Source organism: Aedes aegypti, chromosome 2, assembly GCF_002204515.2.
Source record: "Aedes aegypti strain LVP_AGWG chromosome 2, AaegL5.0 Primary Assembly, whole genome shotgun sequence".
Lineage (NCBI taxonomy): Eukaryota > Metazoa > Arthropoda > Insecta > Diptera > Culicidae > Aedes > Aedes aegypti.
In genome coordinates this window covers 273,603,112-273,623,870 of record NC_035108.1, presented here as the reverse complement: position 1 = coordinate 273,623,870, position 20,759 = coordinate 273,603,112, and the positions used below count along the sequence as shown (strand labels likewise).

The 20,759-nt window shown below is 39.3% G+C and overlaps 1 protein-coding gene across 1 annotated transcript in view; it reads right to left on the bottom strand.

Moving 5' to 3' along the window:
* The window catches only part of LOC5566721 (homeobox protein aristaless), a 115,614-nt gene that overhangs the window by 64,322 nt on the left and 30,533 nt on the right, over positions 1–20,759 (bottom strand). The window contains exon 2 of the mRNA XM_021845101.1: positions 11,253–11,376. Coding sequence (XP_021700793.1) covers positions 11,253–11,349 — 97 coding nt within the window. The 5' untranslated portion in view covers positions 11,350–11,376. The remainder of the gene's footprint in view (positions 1–11,252; positions 11,377–20,759) is intronic.

Below are 20,759 nucleotides of genomic sequence, written 5' to 3'. Positions count from 1 at the left end.
TTCTAGACTTCCTAGGGCATAGAGTATCTTTGTATTCGTCATACGAAATAGAGGAGTTTACGTATTCTCTGCCATTTAATCCGATGGCGCGTTTCTTTTATAATTTACGCAAACAAATTACGTGTCTATCTATCTGTTTAGGGGAAGTGGTGGTAAAATGATCACCGTGCCTTCTACCGGGGAAAAACAAATTTGAAAGACGCACGAACGATTTAGAGCATAAATCGGAGTGTTCGGGTTAATATGGAGGTCAATTGAACATACAGTGACTCAATCTCATTTTCGTACGGGGCACTGTTTTCATATCAAGTTGGTATAAATCTATTAAATGGTGCATGGACTTCGATATACTTTATCAATAATGAAGGTTATAGGTGTCATCTATTGTTTGGCAATGACAAACTATATTCATTTGCATAAATCTTTGGAATAATGGAAAAGTATTGAGATTGTGTCTATAATTGACCCAATTCCATATTCGTACACCTAACAAAACAGAAATATACAGCATTCAAAACTTATTTTTAATGGACTAGATGATTACTTAAGCTCTTCGTTGTGTTGTTCAGATGCAGTAGAATACATTTGGAAAATTTAAAAGCGGACATATTTGAAACTTAAGTAAATTTAAGAAAAATACCAGTTTTCCCATGTTTTTTTTTGCTAAAATATTCGGTAAGTCGAACAATAAATTGCATTTTTTTCAACATCACTTCCTTAATAATCATAACTGCGAATATTGAACAAGTTTCAAAAAAGTATAATCAGTTTTAGAGTAGCTAGGAGTGGATATCGACAACTTATGCTTTTGAATCTTAGGTAGTATAACATTTATAACAAATCCAAAACCAAAAATTTTAGTCAATTTCTTTATGTTTGGCTCCTAAATGTATATACATAATCCATAGTTAATGTTCCTATCAAAACATTGCGTAATTATCATTTTTAATTTACATTTTACTACCAAACATGATTATAGAGATTTAAAGAATAAATATTATTGCCATAACCGCAACACAAACGTTTTTTAAAATGATGAAAACAACAGGATATATTCCATTAAAAAGTATATCAATGCTCTCTGCTCATTCAAGTTTTTTTGTATTTTTCTTATAAAATCAATAAATTGCAAAATAGGGTGCTATTTTGAATATAATTTGAATATTATTTCAAAGATAATTGAATATTACGATGACATCAATTATGTGGAGGTATGTACAGCGTAGTTTAGGGTACTTTATTGTAAAACGAAGTTCGTAGTTCAAATTATTTTTACAGGCAAATTCAAAATTAACATTTACCTGTTGTTTAGAATGAAAATTTGGTTTACATTGATTAAAAATATCATTTTAGAAGAGTTTTGAACTTATGGCACAACAATTTTCTGAACTCAAAAGGGATAAAAACTGTTTATGATTTCTGTAAACTATATATATTTCAACTAAATTTCTATCAGAGCTTACGTATAATCTATAGATTGGATCCAATGACAAAAATAAACGTTCGAATTGTAGGATTTAATAGCAAAAATCATTCGAAAACTGGCATTTTTCATAACTTTACCTAAATTTCATATATGTCCACTAATAAATTGTCCAAATGTATTTCCTTACATCTGAACATCATAATAATGCATTTCAGTAATCAAATAGAGCTTCTAAATTTAGTTTTGAACGTTGTGCGTATGAATTTTGGAAGGTGTACGAATATGGAATTGGGTGTATTTTAGACATCAATTCAATACTTTTCTATTAATCCAAAGATGAATGTAAATGGAAACATTTTGTGATTGGCAAACAATAGATAACACCTGTTACCTTCCATGTGGATAAAGTATTTGTAGCTCAATACTTCATTTAATAGTTTTTTACTAACTTGATGTGGAAACAGTATCCTGTACGAATATGAAATTGGACCACTGTATCAACAAAATCTAAGATGTTAGAAAACCACGTTTGAAAATATAAATGACGGAACTTTTAGCTCGGAAGATTTGAGGTTTTCAGTGAGGTGAATATCGTTTTGATATGATGTCTTTAGATTTCTTTCTGGATGGGTTATAATTCTTAAAGAATATATATATAATATATATTATATATATTTTCGGAAATGCAATGAAAATTTTCAATTATATTTATTTTGCTCACGTATTTTGTATGGTGTTTATTTTACCATCTCAAATTTCTCACCTTCCACGAAAAATGGAAAAATAACGAACGATGTTTTCGGTAACCGACGGCAACGAAATAAGGGCTATGATTGGAAACTCGGTACCTGGAATGTCAGGAATGTCGCCACCAACTACCCAGTCAACATTTTGGTTGGTATAACTTTTGTTATACATCATTCTATATGAATCAATTCAATCGTATAGAATGCACGAAAAGGCTATATACCTTCCAAAGTGGAGGCTATATGCGTACTTGGAACGACTTTTTCAGACTTTCCACGATCAAATATACGATGTAAACTAGGATGAAAATAAAAAAAAGAAGTTTCCAGCAAGCCTCCAATACGGGACGTCTGGATTAGGAATCGGACACCTTGCCACTATACCACCAAGGGTTACATGAAAGTAAGTTATTGCGATTTCATATGATGCTTTCTGGATTGATATATGATCTGTCAGATTATACAACCTAACGCGATTTATGTTGCACTATTTACGACATGTTTTGCTGTCAACACAGATTGTCGTTTATTAATCGTATTGGGGATTTATATACAACTTTTGTAGACATTGATAACGCTTAATTTGGCATGTTGTGCGATACTGATTTTGGACGTATGAATATGTGATTTTGGATGCACATTCTTATACGATACGTGGTTCACTGGGTACAACGGCCTAAGACTAATAACTTTTGCTGAAGCTAGAGGGATGGCCATCAGCAGCAGCTAATTTGCACACAAAGACATCCGAAAGCACACCTGGATGCACCCAAATGGCGAGCTCTGAAACCAAATAGACCACGTTTTGGTGGACGGCTGGCATTTCTCGGATGTCATCAATGTGAGAACCTTCAGAGGTCCAAACATCGACTCTGATCACTATCTCGTTATAAGTAAAATTCGTGCACGGTTGTCTACCGTGGCGAACACAAAAACACAGCGACCGTTGCGTTTCAATATCCAGCGTATATCATCAACAGAAGGTGTAGCAGACGAGTACCGCCAGAAGCTTGATGAGCGGATAAGGGGATACAATGCAGGCGACAACCTCAACAATCTGTGGGAGTCTATCTACGGTGCGATGAGCACACAGCAGCGCGAGAGGTGATAGGTACTGCTCAGAGACCCCCCAGAAATGGTTGGTTTGATGAGGAGTGCCAGAATGTGACGGATAAGAAGAATTTTGCCAGAAGCCGGATGTCAGTGTCTGGTACCCGGCTGAATAGAGAGCGGTACAAGGAAGCTAGAGCAGCCGAGAAACGAATTCACCGCAGAAAGAAAAAGCAGTATAAAGAAGATATCATTACTGAGGCGCAAGACAGCATAGAACAAAATGATATGCGAAGTTTTTTAGAAACTGTCAATGGCGTACGGAGAAAAACTGCGCAGTCTCTCGTCATGTGCAATGATCGTGAAGGTAACTTGCTGACAGATAAAATCCTGGGGGCTGCCAGGTGGAAAGAACACTTCGAGCAATTGTTGAACGGAGAGAACACGAGTGCGTCTGAGAACAGATTAATAATCAGCAACGATGGACAAGCTGTGGAGCCACCGACGCTAGATGAGGTTAGAAGAGCGATAAAGGAGGTGAAGAACTGTAAGGCTGCTGTAAATGACGAGCTCCCGGCCGAACTTTTCAAGCACGGTAGTGAGCAGCTGTACGAAATACTGCACCGTACTCTGTTAAGGGTATGGGAGGAAGAAGAATTGCCTGCTAGCTGCGAGGGCCTCATCTGCCTTCTGCATAAGAAAGGACACAGACTGGAGTGCGCCAATTACCGAGAAATAACTTTCCTCAATTCGGCGTACAAAATAATCTCGCATGTTCTGTTCAACAGATTGAGACCGCTTGAAGAGTCCTTCGTCGGTGAATACCAAGCTGGTTTTCGTGAGGGCCGATCAACGACGGATCAAATGTTTACCTTGCGACAAATCCTTGAAAAAATCCGGGAATACAACTTGCAGACTCACCAGCTGTTCATTGATTTCAAAGCGGCGTACGATTCAGTAAAGAGAAATGATTTATGGCAGATAATGATAGAACACGGTTTTCCGGCGAAACTGATTAGACTGATTCGTGCAACGTTAGATGGATCGATATCAAGTGTGTGGGTTGCGGATGAGATTTCAACTTCCTTCATTACCGTAGATGGATTGAAGCAATGAGATGCGCTTTCGAACCTTTTGTCCAACATTGCTCTCAAAGGGTCTATTAGGAGAGCGGGCGTGCAAAGAAGCGGTACCATCGTCACCGTTTTGTAGACGATATCGAACCGTAAAAGAGGCATTCGTGCCTTTTAAAGGGGAGGCAGCGAGGTTTGGACTTACCGTCAACACTAGTAAAACAAAGTACATGATCGCTTACCAGCGACGGCGTGGTTCCAATCGTGACGTTGGTAGTGAAGTGGTGCTGATTGGTGAAAAATTTGAATTAGTGGAAGAATTCGTGTAGCTTGGTACTTTAGTGACGTGCGATAATGATGTTACTCGCGAGGTGAAAAGGCGTCTTGCAGCTGCGAATAGGGCTTTTTACGGGCTCCGCAACCAGCTTAAGTCCCGTAGCCTGCAGATGAAAACAAAATTCGCGCTATTTAGGACACTAATTGTATAATCTACCGAATCCATGGTAGAATTAGGAACTGCACCAACGATTTTCAACCGACTACAAAAATCTGCTAAGTTTACGATAATCTGGTGAAAATCACTGAGCAGTGCAGTAAATTTGACTATGTCCATAGTAGCATGCACTACAAAGCATTGTATTTCACAACTACCGAAAAGCTAAACATTACATATAATTTTCAATTGGATTAGATGGACAAATTGATGTGAAGATTTGCGAAAAAGTTACACGTCTTCTCAGTGAGAATCGAACTCACGACTCCCCGATCTCTAGTTGGGGCGCGTTACCACTACGCCATGAGAGGACTCATGAACGCAGAAGTTAACCTGAATTCGATTTCAGCTCAATAATCACGTGGTCCTTTTTCGCAAAGTGCACCTCTTTCAGACTCATGTTCCGTGCGTTGTGTTTGGATGGGCATCTAATTCTTCCGAAAGAGGTGCACTTTGCGAAAAAGGACCACGTGATTATTGAGCTGAAATCGAATTCAGGTTAACTTCTGCGTTCATGAGTCCTCTCATGGCGTAGTGGTAATGCGCCCCAACTAAAGATCGGGGAGTCGTGGGTTCGATTCTCACTGAGAAGACGTGTAACTTTTTCGCAAATCTTCACATCAATTTGTCCATCTAATCCAATTGCAAATTATATGTAATGTTTAGCTTTTCGGTAGTTGTTAAACTTCCACTCGGCTGGTTAGCCGTAAACCGCGATTCATAATTAAAAACAAGTATTGTATTTCAATTCGTGACACCCACCGTACAACACAGTGTGGTCAAAAGTATGATGCTAAACTTCTCAAATCAAGAATGTTTCTAGTCAAAAATACTACAGCTCTTATTAAATCAACAGAAAAAATTTTCTTGTGTAGTGATGTTGACTATGTTTTGGTAGAGTTAACAGATTAATGTAGTCGGTTGAAAATCGTTGGTCTTCTTCTTCTTCTTTCTGGCGTTACGTCCCCACTGGGACAGAGCCTGCTTCTCAGCTTAGTGTTCTTATGAGCACTTCCACAGTTATTAACTGAGAGCTTACTATGCCAATGACCATTTTTGCATGCGTATATCGTGTGGCAGGTACGATGATACTCTATGCCCTGGGAAGTCGAGAAAATTTCCAACCCGAAAAGATCCTCGACCGGTGGGATTTGAACCCACGACCCTCAGCTTGGTTTTGCTGAATAGCTGCGCGTTTACCGCTACGGCTATCTGGGCCCCTGAAAATCGTTGGTGCAGTTCTTAATTTTACCATGGATTCAGTAGTTTCTACAATAAAATTCATTTCAGTGTATGGAGTTTTTGAGTGTAAGGTGCTGCGAACAATACTACTCAGCGATAATGATTTATGATAGAATATTTTAAAACCTTTCGATTATGAATTTATACACCAAATACTGATCTCTTAACGATAAAAAATCCTAGGTACTTTCGTCCTGCATAATCTGCTGGTTTAGACATAGCGTGTTAAATATATTGCCGCTGGCTTTATTATACGGTTTTATACGCAAGGTTGCTTTGCAACTATTAGTACACCGACCCCACTAGATTTTCTAAAATTCAATTTCTATTTCAACAAATATAATAACTAGTATTGAACACGGAACAGCTGTGCCGGTCTCAAGAAACACGTAAGTTTTATCAGAAGCTCAACGCATGCCGCAAGCCAAGATGTGCAGGGATTCTACGAGCACCTGAATTTGATCTGAGCACAGGCAATGAAGAACGGAACAATGAAGGAAATGCCTTCGTCAGTACTGCGGAGGATGGAAACCAACCAGCCCCCACTATGAGGGAGGTTAAGGATGCTATTCACCAGCTCAAGAACAACAAAGCTGCTGGTAAGGATGGTATCGGAGCTGAACTCATAAAGATGGGGCCGGAGAGGCTGGCCATTCGTCTGCAACGGCTGATAAGCTCAATCTGGGAAACAGAACAGCTACCGGAGGAGTGGAAGGAAGGGTTAATACACCCTATTTACAAGAAAGGCGACAAGTTAGATTGTGAGAACTTTCGAGCGATCAGCATTCTAATTGCGGCCTACAAAGTATTATCCCAGATCATGTTCCGTCGTCTGTCACCTATAGTAAGCGAGTTCGTGGGAAGTTATCAAGCCGGCTTCGTTGACGGCCGATCGACAACGGACCAGATCTTTACTGTACGGCAAATCCTCCAAAAATGTCGTGAATACCAGGTCCCAATGCATCACCTTTACATCGATTTCAAGGCCGCATACGATAGTATCGACCGCGTAGATCTATGGAAAATCAGTGACGAGAACAGCTTTCCCGGGAAGCTCACGAGAATGAGAAGAGCGACGATGGAAGGTGTGCAAAATTGTGTGAAGATTCCAGACGAACATTCCAGTTCGTTTGGATCCCGCCGAAGACTACGACAAGGTGATGGACTTTTGTGTTTGTTGTTCAATATTGCGCTAGAAGATGTTATGCGGAGAGCCGGGCTCAACAGCCGGGGTACGATTTTCACGAGATCCAGTCAATTGATTTGCTTCGCGGATGATATGGACATTGTCGGCCGAATATGTGAAAAGGTGGCAGACCTGTACACCCGCCTGAAACGCGAGGCAGCAAAAGTTGGACTGGTGGTGAATGCGACCAAGACAAAGTACATGTTAGCTGGTGGGGCCGAGCTCGACAGGGCTCGCCTAGGTAGCAGTGTTACGATAGACGGGGATACGTTCGAGGTGGTCGACGAGTTCGTCTACCTTGGATCCTTGCTGCCGGCTGACAATAACGTTAGCCGTGAAATACGGAGGCGCATCATCAGTGGAAGTCGGGCCTACTATGGCCTCCACAAGAAGGTGCAGTCAAAAAAGATTCATACCCGCACCAAATGTATCATTTACAAAACGCTCATAAGGCCGGTAGTCCTCTACGGGCATGAAATATGGACGATGCTCGAGGAGGACATGCAAGCGCTTGGAGTCTTCGAACGTCGGGTGCTTAGGACGATCTTTAGTGGTGTGCAGGAAAACGGTGTATGGCGGCGAAGGATGAACCACGAGCTCGCCCAACCCTACGGCGAACCCAGTATTCAGAAAGTGGCCAAAGCTGGAAGGATACGATGGGTAGGCCATGTTGCAAGAATGCCGGGCAGCAACCCCGCAAAGATGGTGTTCACTTCGGATCCAGCATGGAGTGCAGCGAGCTAGTTGGGCGGATCAAGTGCGTATCGATTTGGCGAGCGTGGGGCAGAACCGAGGATGGAGAGATGCGGCTACGAACCGAGTATTGTAGCGTGAAATTGTTGATTCAGTGTTATCTGTTTAGATGTTAACTAAATAAATGAAATGAAATGAACCAGATCTATAATGTTTTTTACAGTGTCGTTAAACTACAGTCGAAGCTCGTTATAGCGACATCGCAAGGGACCGTCTGTATACGGAGATGTCGCTATAAAATCGTCGTTATAAAAAGGTTGGATGTCGTTATGGAGCATGGAGGAATAAAACGATCATAATATGTACTAAATTAGCTAAACGAATGTAGTTATATTGAGTGACTTTTGAATATAACACTAATGTCGTAATAGAGAACGGTCGAAACAGAGAAATGTGGCTATGAAAGTATGGGAATTTGAAAGGACCATTGGAAATGTCGTTATAGAGAGATTTGTCGCAATAAAAGTTGTCGTTATAACGAGCTTTGACTGTACATTGTATATTACTGAGCCATCTCCAAGGGTGACGAAGTATTTAACAAATCTGTCAAAGCAGAATTGCATTCTCTTGGTCAGATCGTTAACAGGCCACTGCCGACTCAATTATCACATGGCAAATATATGTGTGTGATAGTTGTGACTCCGATTATGGAACTTCGTATCACTCTATATGTAACTGTCCAGTTTTTGCGCAAATGCGATTCCAATTACTTGGTAAACACTTATTGAGTGAAACTGAATTTAGAATCCAGAATCTTCAGGACATTCTGTTATTCCTAACCCGCTGTGGTAATGAGCTATACGCTTCCAATCTCAAAACGCAACATACTGTTAGCCATCTATACTTTGGTAGCGCAACTAGTCAGATGATGAGAGATTTGATTTTTCATGCATCCATCACATGCCGCTGTGGGGAAAAATGTTTTATTTTCCTGATATAAAACGGTTCAAAGTGAAACAGTTAGGCGGAAAAGGTAGGAATATCCATTCTCTATGTTCTACATACGTTTGTTTTTTGTATTATTGCACTACTTTCATAAAAATTGGGATCCGGCTGGTAGGAACACTAGTTTGAGGTTGGAAAACAAGGATATGTGAGGTTAGTTTCATTGGAACTTTCGCCTGAGCGATTTTTGCGCTTGAATAAAACACGCTTATGGGCATTCTCCGCTGCCCCTAAAAATACCATTGGGTAGATAAATGAATTCTCTACCATTGGATCTCATTCAATTTCATACATAAGTGAAGTGAGCGGTGAAAATAAATATTTTGTTCCGAATGTTTTGAAACCATGAATGAGTTTGACATTGCTCTCGTCAACCATCATCATGACGACAGCAGCACACCCCACCGGACGAATTGTCGTATTGGGAGCGAATAGGCTATCTTTACGCTCATGCGTTTTGCAGTGCCCTTTTCAGGGCGCTGTTCGATCCCATTATGGTATGGAGCTACATGCTCTCATTTGCCCTCTTCAGGGGACAGGATCCGTCATCAATTTCGGAATTTTCAAAAGTAGTTTTTTCGTTCAAAATCAAGAAAATTTACTAGAAAATGTGTTCACTGTTTCAATTCTCCAACCGCAACACAGTGAACACATTTTCATCGAATAATTTTCAGTTTTGAACAGAAAAACTGCTTTTGAAGTTTCGATTATGTCGATGATTACGATGACGGAGCGTTGATCGTTTAAGGCCGCACGGGACGTCATCATAATCACCCTATCCATTTCAAGAAGCAAATCCCAAGAACCACTCCATATATCGATGCGAAAATGTATCACTATGATTCTGTATATGTAGTGCACAATCCGATAAATTTTCAGCTTCATCGGTTCACTAAAACTCGAGATTTGCTTCCACAAAGTTTTGATGATTATTGTTAGAGTGAGACGAAAGATAGGGAAAATAACACGGTCTCCCGTGTCCCCTTAAGGGTCCCCACTCCTATTTCCTCCCATCTCTCCCTTTCTTCTCCTCTCCCATCAGGAAGATGATGAAATGGGCTCAAATATGGCGATGGCACAAATCTCCCAACTGGTTTGGGTTTTGTTTGCAAGGAAATGTTAACATAAATATTATATTCGATGAAGGTATGTATTACGTGTTTCGGTCTGTTTGTAAATAACAAAAATTGGAGCTGATATTGAGAATCGCTTCATGGCATATTTGAAATGTAACTGGGACATGATCCGAATCAAAGTCTGCACCAGTAACCAGTTGACTACAAAGGTGGCTAGAGTCGGTTAAGACCAAATCAATCGTAGATGAGTTTCTAGAAAAGGAAATACGAGTAGAGCTATCAGGGTATTTAGTTGTAGCATCAAGAGAGCCAATAGCGTTGGATTCACAGATAACATTAGTTCAAGTCTGATTACAAAACTGTGTAAGACAATAAACGGTCATTTTATATGGTAACACAAGAAGCAACACTGTGGTGGCGCTGTTATCGCTAAGTTCCCGTAAGACTATCGCACCCAGACAACCAAAATGTACGTATAACGAAATCACCTGGAGGCTTTATATGCGCAAAATTTCACTTATAAGATGTCGCGAAAAGGCCTTCTACGTACAAAAATGGAGGCGATATGCGTGCATATATTATGTGATGAATAATAACATACAATGTGAGTGTATAAATATTCTACCGAACCAACCTGTGATCTTATGCGACTTAACTTATGATAACAAATGTTGATTTGACAGCTGCTACGGATTGATGCGACTTACTTTGTACGAGTGTACGAGACGAAACAAAATGTATAAATAAACTCAGAAAAGAAGTGTTTTATGCGAGGAAACTCATCAAACTGACGAGTTTATCCAGGGTGTTTTGCGGGTTTGATGTAATTAATATGAATAAACGAGTTGTAACGTGAACTTTCATGCGATTTCTGGTTGTCTGGGCACCTTTCTCTTTCCAGCAACAAAATCAAACGGGAATTTTTGTTTGTTGTTTTCATACGGAAACGGATTCCGTATAAAAACAATTCATATGCGTGCGTGTGCGTCAGATTGTCTAATGACGATGTCAGTGGTGAATATGAAACATTTCAAGGTACTTATAGTTACAACTGATTAACCGAATAGTGATCAAAGTAATTTGGACAGACCGTTACGCGTATATAATTTGGCCATTTACAGCAAAATCAAATGGAGGTGGCCAAATTATATACGCGTAACGCTCTGTCCAAAATACATAAAACACCCTACGCAGTGTGGTCCAGCAGATTTTTGTTCTAGCCTTAAAATTTGTTATCCGTGGTAATATGAAGCCTTACTTACAAGGATGCGTTGGTGCGAACGGGTACTCGAGCGTGGGTAACCGTGGAGGATGTGGCCCTGCCGGATGCAACGAAGGAGGACAGTGATAGCAAAACATTCCACGACCCGCTGTAGCGGAACCCAGCTGAAATAGATGAAAGAGAAACAAAACGGAAAAATTAGCTCAGGTAGTTCCAGAATCATACAAAATGAAGTGGAATTGTTCAAATTCCACTTCGACACTTGAGGACGCCGTAAACGAATTTCACGCAAATAGAGATTAATCGGAATGCACAATTGCGAGCTGAAGTGTTTTGTTTCGCTCCTTTCCTGTGATTTTACTCACATTCGACAGAAGCGCGAAATTAAGCACAACACGTTTTTGCGCTTCCCAACTTTCAAGGTTTCGGTCTGTCGTGGCCACTTGAGCGACGGGTTCTACATCTTTTAACCGTATCGCGGCCTTCAGATCTTGTTTGTTGGCTCGTCGTCGTCGCTTCCAACAATTAGTACCCGTATGTGTTGAATTAGGAAAAATATGAGAGCTGTGAGGCTGCCTTTCGACGCTGGGGCGTTCGGTAATTGAATAAAACGAGTTTATTAAATGAGTAAGAAAATTGCGTGATTTTATTAAGGCAAATTAAAACGAACGAAACAACAGCTCCGTACGATGGGACAGAGAAGAATTCAGTGCGAGTCGCTTACCCAAATCGTGCTGGAAGAAGAGCTAGCGATCGCGATAAGGAACGACAAATTCTGTTTACTCACTTCTTTTCAAACTCAAGTGTTGGTAACCATTTGGTATTCAACACTTGTGAGTTGGCTTATAAATAGGGGTGATAGATTTTCCATGTGGCTTGACATTCACAAAAGGATCGGTGGGTAGCACTAAACGATTTTAAATGCGTCCCTACAGTTGTTGTCCTGGGATGTCATTCGGTGGAGTGTTAGAATGTACTCACTAAACCCTTTTCCACTAGAATTGAAGAACAACTGCTCACATATGCCACAGAATCCCTTGAGATGATGTATTAATTTTCACTTGAGTTTATTTTGTACGCGGATAATTAGGCCGTAATATAAATGGGTAAGCAAATGCGCTAATCATATGGTGTCTGCACTTTAGTAGCGATAAGGGTTTGCGACTGGTTCGGTCTCGTTGCATTGCAAGATACACAGAAACCTCCATTTAAGTAATGGGTCTGGGGTTCATAAATAAAATTTAACTTGAATAGATTCATTACTTAAATGGAATTTACGTAAATAGAATTCTCGCCAACTATATGCTAGTTGCATTGGTGTTCAAGACCGATCACGAACTTCGTAGGAATCAGGCTGTCAGATCTACCCACATAGCCTTGGTACCATGCTCTTACCAGTGAAAGTATTGAGAGAAAGAAGTAAGCAATAGATCGATATATAACAACTACAAAGTATCAGGTATTGAACCCATGACCATCTACTTACAAAGCAGAATTGGTAGCCATTAGACTACCAATCCAATCCGTAAATAGGGTTTACTTAAATAAATGTTTAAGTGTACACAAGAGTATCTATTAGAATGACTCAAATTCAAACAAATTTCTGGTCACCCTATTCCCGGCATAGACAAATTCAATTACTCGCCACCACGGATCATCATCGTTGTCGCTGTTGCTGCAAATAAGCATAGCTAATCACAGGAAAAGGGGTTAAACATCGAAATGCGTGCCATGGGACCGAAACCTCCACCATCGTCGATGAGTACAGAGAGAGAATACAGCTTATATTTATGCATGTGACAAGTAAGTGCAAACATCGCGGGAGGCGCCCAGCCGGCCAGTCTACCCCAAATCGATTCGATTCAATTGAGGACCAACATGGCACACTCTATCTCTCTCCTCTTAGGACTGTAGTGCTGGTGGTTCTACTTTATGATGCTGCTTTGTTTATGGTGTAGGAGATTGTGTTCTGTAGTATATTCATCAGCAGGAGCGAGAGAAGCTCATTCGTCTTGATTAATTTAATTCTGTTTGATGGCATTCACTCATAACGCACACTTTGGCTTCGTTCGGGCAGAAAGCGGATCGTGACACGATCTCTCCCGGCAAGTGGTTCTCCGACCGGTCTGGCTGCTCTGATAAATTAGTTTTTATTACAATTAATTTATGAATACATTATTAACAGCGTTTATAGTCAAACAATTTCATCTAAATTAACTTAAATTGAATTTGACGCTAGCACACACGGCGACCGACTGGCTTCGGTGTGGATTGTTATGGTGGAGAGACTGTGAATTCGTATTTGGTTTCGAGCTTACCCAGTCAACATTTCGGTTGGTATATTTTTGCTATACATCATTATATATGAATCAAATCACTCGTATAAAATGCATGAAAACGCTATATACACACCAAAGTGGAGGCCATATACGCACTTCCCACGACTTTTTCAGACTATCCATGGTCAGCAATACGATGCCACAAAATTCCGATACAAATAAAAAAAAGTTTTCAGTGAGACTCGAACACCGGTACCATACCACTACACCACAAACCGCAACATAAATAAGGCGTGATTATTTGCCAACATTAAAGGAAGTTTGCTATACAGCACACACGCTTTGTTGTTCTTTGAAGCCCACCACCAGAAGATACCAACCTCGGGTGGCAAATTTCGCTAAGTTATTACGATTTAATTTGATGCTAATCTGCATTGATATATGATCTGTCAGTTTATACATCTTGATGCGATTCTAGATTATACTATTTACGGCATGGTTTGTTGTCAACAAAGTTTGTCGACAATGAATTGTAGTGGAGAATTATATACAATTTGTGTTAACATTTATTCGTTTTGATTTGACATATTGTGCGATTCTGATTTTTGACGTATGAATATGAGATTTTTGGCGCACATCCTTATACGATACGTGGTTCACTGGGATTCCTTCAGTTACGCGAGGCACCAATGGTACGCCATGCCCAGCCATTTACCAACCTCGCGAGTTGACGTATCTAGTATTCATCAAAAATGTGTTCTTTGTCTCGATCTCTCCTTATCCGGGTGGTCTCTTCAATATCGAGATGTGGAGAGGCGACTGTTATAGTGAATCAATCCTCAAAATTTCATAAACAAATTTTGATTTACGCTCAAATACGAGCAATTTGAATTTTGAATGTCAGCCCCGTAGCCTACGGGTTAAAGAAACATTGTGACAGCATTGCTGTTCTGTCAAACACACAAGGCTACGGTGGCGCAATATTTGCTTACCATAGCGGCCGTTTCGGTTATTTTAATGATCCATTGAAATTACTTGTTCCCTCTGTAGTATTCAGAACCACCATCTCACTGTACTTTTAGCCGATTTCGCCATCAGCCGTGCAAATCAACACATCCGTTCATCACAAAATCCTTCACTAAACTGACTCTTATTCACGCGACAAACTGTCGAATAAATTTCACGCCTGTTCTCCTTCGAGCTGTCACTTGCACACGCTCAAAAAAATCATGTGATATAATAACTGTATTATAACGAACCAAAGACGTTAAATTACTTCTTACACGCTCAAATAAATGAAAGAAGTAATAACGAGTATCGGTTATTCAATAGGGTTCTAAAATTTTTGATGAAATCTTGTTTTTATTTGAAAACACGAAAAAGCATGTTCTTTCAACCACTTTAGCAATTTTTCCTGTTCAAATAACGGCTATATCACATTTGAAATTCAATTGTAAAAAAGGGTCTGAATTTGAACCTTGACACTTTTGATCATGTTTAACATTCACTTAGTCGACAAAATTGCCACATGGGTTCATCCTTTTAGCACTGGAGTTGTTCCTATTCGACATCTCGGAAGGGACACGATAAACCAAATACACCCAAAATTTGAGTTGAAGCCAATGGATGTGACAAAATCTGAAAAATCAGAAAAAATGTTTTTGGGCGTAAACCAACTGAAAGCATTCAAAAATTGAGTATTAATATTTGGACAGGGCTTTAGGACTCCATTCATCGACTCTAGGTACCACACTCTCTATAAAATATACTTACCAACCGATTCGTGATCAAACGTCAACATCCCACCGCAAAATCGCTAGTGTTTGGAGGTGATTTTAACCTCCAACTTTCCAAATAACCTCCAAATCATCACCTCCAAGTTTGTTCTTATACCCTCCGTTATATGAAATATGGTGGCGCGTCGATCGTCGCAAGTTTATCGTTAAACAGTCAATATTGTTTCAGATATTTAGTCAGCTGTTCTGGAAGGTTGGTTAAAGTATAGACAAAAATATACAACCCTTATGCTCATCATTTATACACACATACTAAGACTTTTCCGCCAATTACTTATTGTAAAGCGTGGCGTGAAATAAAGACACATAAATAAAGTTTAAAATTTGCACAATTATTCATTAGAAGAGTGGCGAAATTTGAGCACTTCTTTATGCAACTACACAACAGCTGGCTCGGTGGCTCCACAATTGGTCTTAATTAAGCAATTAACATTCGTTGAGTGAGACGAAGTGTAAGTGTATGCTTATTACAACCATTTCAACAGATTACCCAGTGTTTATAGAAAAGGGTGAGAAGGGCAGCACCGACACACGTGAGATTTTATTTCCCTTCTTTAGCTGTAAGGTACAATATCGTGACAGTTCTATTTTTAGAAACCAGCGTCCCAAATTAGTTAAAGCGACCGCAGAGCAACATACTTTGTTAAGATGGTTATCCAACGCAATCCGTTTCCTTCCGTTCACTTAACAACAGGTTGTCGTAGGCTGGCACTGAGAATGCCTTGAGGCTATTTTTAAAACCATCTTAAATATGGCGAAAGCAAAGGAATTGCACTATCTAGGACGGTCAACGCACTGCCATGGAAAAAAAAACATTCACCTCAATCAGTCGAACCTTCGCCATACACATGTTCAGCAACGAATTTGCATGTGCTGCAAGTGGCCAGCATTATTTTGATTTATGATTATTTGATTACAGCTCTTATCAACTCGGGCATTGTGGAGACGAAATTCACCGCAACCAGCCAGACCGGACAACGGTCAACCTTCAATCTGGCGATGAAATCTGATTGTGATTGATGCACAAATCTGACCGAAAAATAAAATCCTTTCGCACTCTCGTCGCACCCAGTTGAGAACATCCATTGGAGTTCAGGACGGATGGATAACTGCTCAATTTTCAGCCAGACTGATTGGCCACGAGCGACATCTGTTTTTGCAAATAAAATTAACGGAAATTAATTATTCATTTCGGATGCTGTTTGAATTATTCGGATGCAGACCTCGTGGGGATCAAACTCATATAAACGAATCAACTCATTTGGATCATTTGGCTGCAATTTTGTCATTTGTCAGTTTGGATCCGCTGAGCGAAACTCGGAAACTCATTAGAGTTGGTTTCAAATCATTATCGGTTTACATGGATTCCAATTATTGCGAAACTCTTTTGCTTGAATTAATTTCAATTGGTTGTTACAAATTTACGTTTATAATCCGTCAAACGACCGTACAAACCAAATGAATCGATTTTGATCCTGTGCTTCCGCAGCTTTGGAGCTGAATTGGAGCGCACGGACTCGAGAGGGCGTAATGTTTGGAAATAAATATCGTTGTTGGTGCGATAAACAGTTTGTGTTTGCAAACTATGGCGCAATCGGCATCAGGCGATTCAATAAATAATTGCGCGGATATTTATTCAATTTGTGCAATGGCGTGCGTTGATTGATACCATAAATAGAGGCAAATGGGAGTATACAGATTTGCGAGGCAGGAGGCGGAGTTGGGGTGCGTTAAATGTGAATTTGTTGTCCATTTTGGAGAGCGCCAATAATTGCGATTGGTGTTGGTACGATTAGTCTCGGCATTAGCAGAGGTCATGTGTGAATCCAATATCCTGGATTGGTGGCTTTTGATTTCCGGGAACTTCCATCGCAACACATTTTTTTTTAAGAATACATTTTGAAGTGACCCGAAAGATTTTAAATCTCGTTGGCATTTATTCACAATTATTTTGGCCAGCTAAATATCTCTTACCTCTTCTACAGACTTTGCTTGTGATCGTTTCGTCATGATAATGTTATTACAATTTACATGGTTTAAGCTGTTTTACTTATTCTCACTATAACTTAACCACTGCACTTAGTTAAAATCTACGTCACACGGACGCCTGATATTCTAAGAGGCCGATTATTGGCAATGGCCGTTCTTTCCCAATTTTCCCACATTCCGTCATTCTCTCAATATCTCTTATTAGCCAATTTCTCCAGCCATCTCTTGTTATTGGTAGCGAGGAAAAATATTCACAGCGGTACTTGACCCTATCACTACTGTGGTAATTCTACCGTTCTTACACAAGAAACGTGAAGGGTCCGACATTCAACATTAATAAAAACAAAAATCAACAATTTTGTAACCAAACGATTACATGTTTTTCTTCTTCTTCTTCTTGGCATTATGTTCCCACTGGGACAGAGCCTGCTTATCAGCTTAGTGTTCTTATGAGCAGTTCCACAGTAATTAATGTCTTTGCCAAAGTTGTCATTTTCGCATTCGTATATCGTGTGGCAGGTACAATGATACATTATGCCAGGGAAGTCAAGGAGATTTTAATTACGAAAAGATCCTGGACCGACCGGAAATTGCACCAAGACACCTTCTACATGACTTGCTTTGTAGCCGCTATTAGCGATAGAATAGGAGGAGCAGGTAAGCAAGTCCCCCTCTGGAATTTAAGATGATAAAAAGTAAAAAAAATAAAACATATCACATGGTACAAACAAAACAAAAACTTCTGAGTCAATTTACATGCCACCAATGATGACAAAAAATCTCCAGTAGTTGCGTTCTTTTATATTGTACAACAATAATGAAAAAACCTCGCTTGTCGTCCACAGAATAAGCGTGGCAGTTCTGTCTTCGGGGTGAAACGCGCGACAAACGAAAGGTAAACCGATTGGTTACCGCTAGAACCATCCTGTCATTGTGCGAATTTTTTTAACATCTCTGTTGCAACAAATACCATGGTACAACAAAGCGCCAATATTCTGGATTTCTGCTTCCAAAAATTCGTACTTTTTGAAGAATTCAAACAATTCTGCTTTAAATGTTTTAACACAGCACATTCACTTCATTATGATTTGACACAGTTTCGGAGGATGATCAGCTCGAGGAGTCCTGTGATGATGATTTCTCTTATATTGGCAATAGAATTCACTAAGGAAATCCATACATTGGGTGATATGAATAAAAAACATTGAACTTTACTACATGAAGCATATACTCAAAAACAAAATCCACAAAGTTTACTACACTTTTGGTATGAATAAAAAAACTTTTCGAACATGTAGTACTTACTACTTTCGAACATGAGCAGTGACTGAAGCTGCACGTTTAGAAATTTTCATTCAGAGTGCAGAGTGATTCTGCACGTAAAGAACAATCTATTCAGAGTGACGCTTAAAATTAATACAATCATGCATATGAAGGAAATGCATGGAATCTAATCGATTATGCGACAATTTGCACAAAATCATGATAGTGCTGTAATTTGACAAGATTTGTAGTATAATTTTGCGATTAGGGTGGTATTCTCTTTATGTCTATGATCTTATGATGATGGCACATCAAAGAATTTTCTGGGTGGTTTTCGGTCTTCACCAACGCCAATGATTGATGATTTCTTTAATATTAATATTAGCACAGACAAACAGACGTAACACTTAGAACAAATTTCGATCAAAATCATAGTCACGACATGTGCGCCCAATGCTAAAATCTGTGTGTTTGGCCGACAGGCCAACAGATGGCGGTAGTGTGTAAACGTCAAACACGAACAAAAACGATGCGAGCGCTGCGGGTGGCGAATTGGCCACGTACCATATTTTTGAATCGATCGTTAAAAAGGTGGTCGATGGGCAATGATGAGAGTGTGACGTCTGTTTGTCTGTGATATTAGCTTAACATCTATGAAGAGATCTTGAAGTTACAGTTATCAAAATAGGAACCACATATTTTCTAGCACCAGTACTGAGATTCTGGTGAAATTGCGGTAGAATTTTGATGTTCCGCGTGTGTTTTCTTAACAACATGTTGAATTCCGGAAGTTCTAAGTGTTTCTGTGATATACTTGTTATTTTGGTGGAGTTTCTGATAGTATCCTTGGAATTACAGAACTTAGAATGTAGAGATTCCATTGATAGTCGTTGGAATTCAATGAGGATTTCCCCTAAAATACCAGGGTTCCCTTTGAAATTATTAAAATTCTTATAGATTTCACAAAAAATCCCATTGAAATCTATAAAATATTTACCGACATTCAAAAGGGTTATATAAAAGCTTTGCTTTGAAATTCCAACGGAACTGGAGATCAACAGAATCTTAAAGGTTTTTACAATAATTACAAATATTGATTTTTAGAATTACAAATATTCACTCAATAATTCGCAGGAATCCCACCGCAATCTCATAGATTCTTACAGAAATACCGTCTCAAAGATTCCCACAGAATTCCAAGAGATTAATATCCGGAATCACATTCCCACCCCAATTTTAGAGTTTTTACCAGATTTCTAATATTTCCGCAATATTCCTAGAATGGTATTTAAACTTCCAGAATTATCATAAAAAATCCGACATCCCTATCGGAATCCCAAAGTTCCTACAGGAATTCCGGAATTCCAAAGGAAATCTGAGAATCTGAGATGTCAGAATTTACACGTAAAATTCAGAATTACACTATAAATATCTGAATTCCTACCGATATCCTAAAATTCCAAGAAAATACCATAATTATCGTAATGCCAGAATTCACACGGATGTTACAAATTGCTAATGCCGGTAATCTTACCGGAATTTCAGAATTGGCGGGGTGAATGTTTTCGTAACCTCAGAATTCCTAAGCAAAACTCAAAATACCTTCCGAAATATCAAAACTCATATCGTTTTCCCATGATTTTTACTCAAAAGTAAATTACTCCATTCAATTCCGCAATCTCAAAGCATGTGTAGCAACCTCTGAAGCTAACTACCAGTAGCTTTGTAGTAAATGCTATTTTTATTCATAGCAATGCGTTGTGTGTAGTATGTTCGAAAGGTGTAAAAAGGAAAATGACACAAATATGTTCCACTCGTGTTCCACATATAGCGTTTACTATCGACAGTGTAGTTAACTCAACTTTACTACATTTTATTCATACGGCCCATTAACTACAACGCGTTTAATGTCGTATAAATTAATTGAAGAATAGGTTACAATTTAAAACCTTGGAAGGTTTCTTCAGATGGATGGCAACAATTAAGCCTGGTGTTAAAAAATCCAACAAAATCGACAATAGTTTTTTTTTTAATTCCAGCAATAAAATCTTGAATTTTAGTATAACCGAATCCCTCAAGGAATATCAAAGGAAGGCTTCAGAACTTTAGCTATAAATCACTTGCAAATTAATCAAATAATATGGTGGAGTAAGAGAGTCGAATTGGGAATCTCAGAGAGCCGAAGGTCTACGAACTTCAGGTTTTTCTTCAATATTGTAA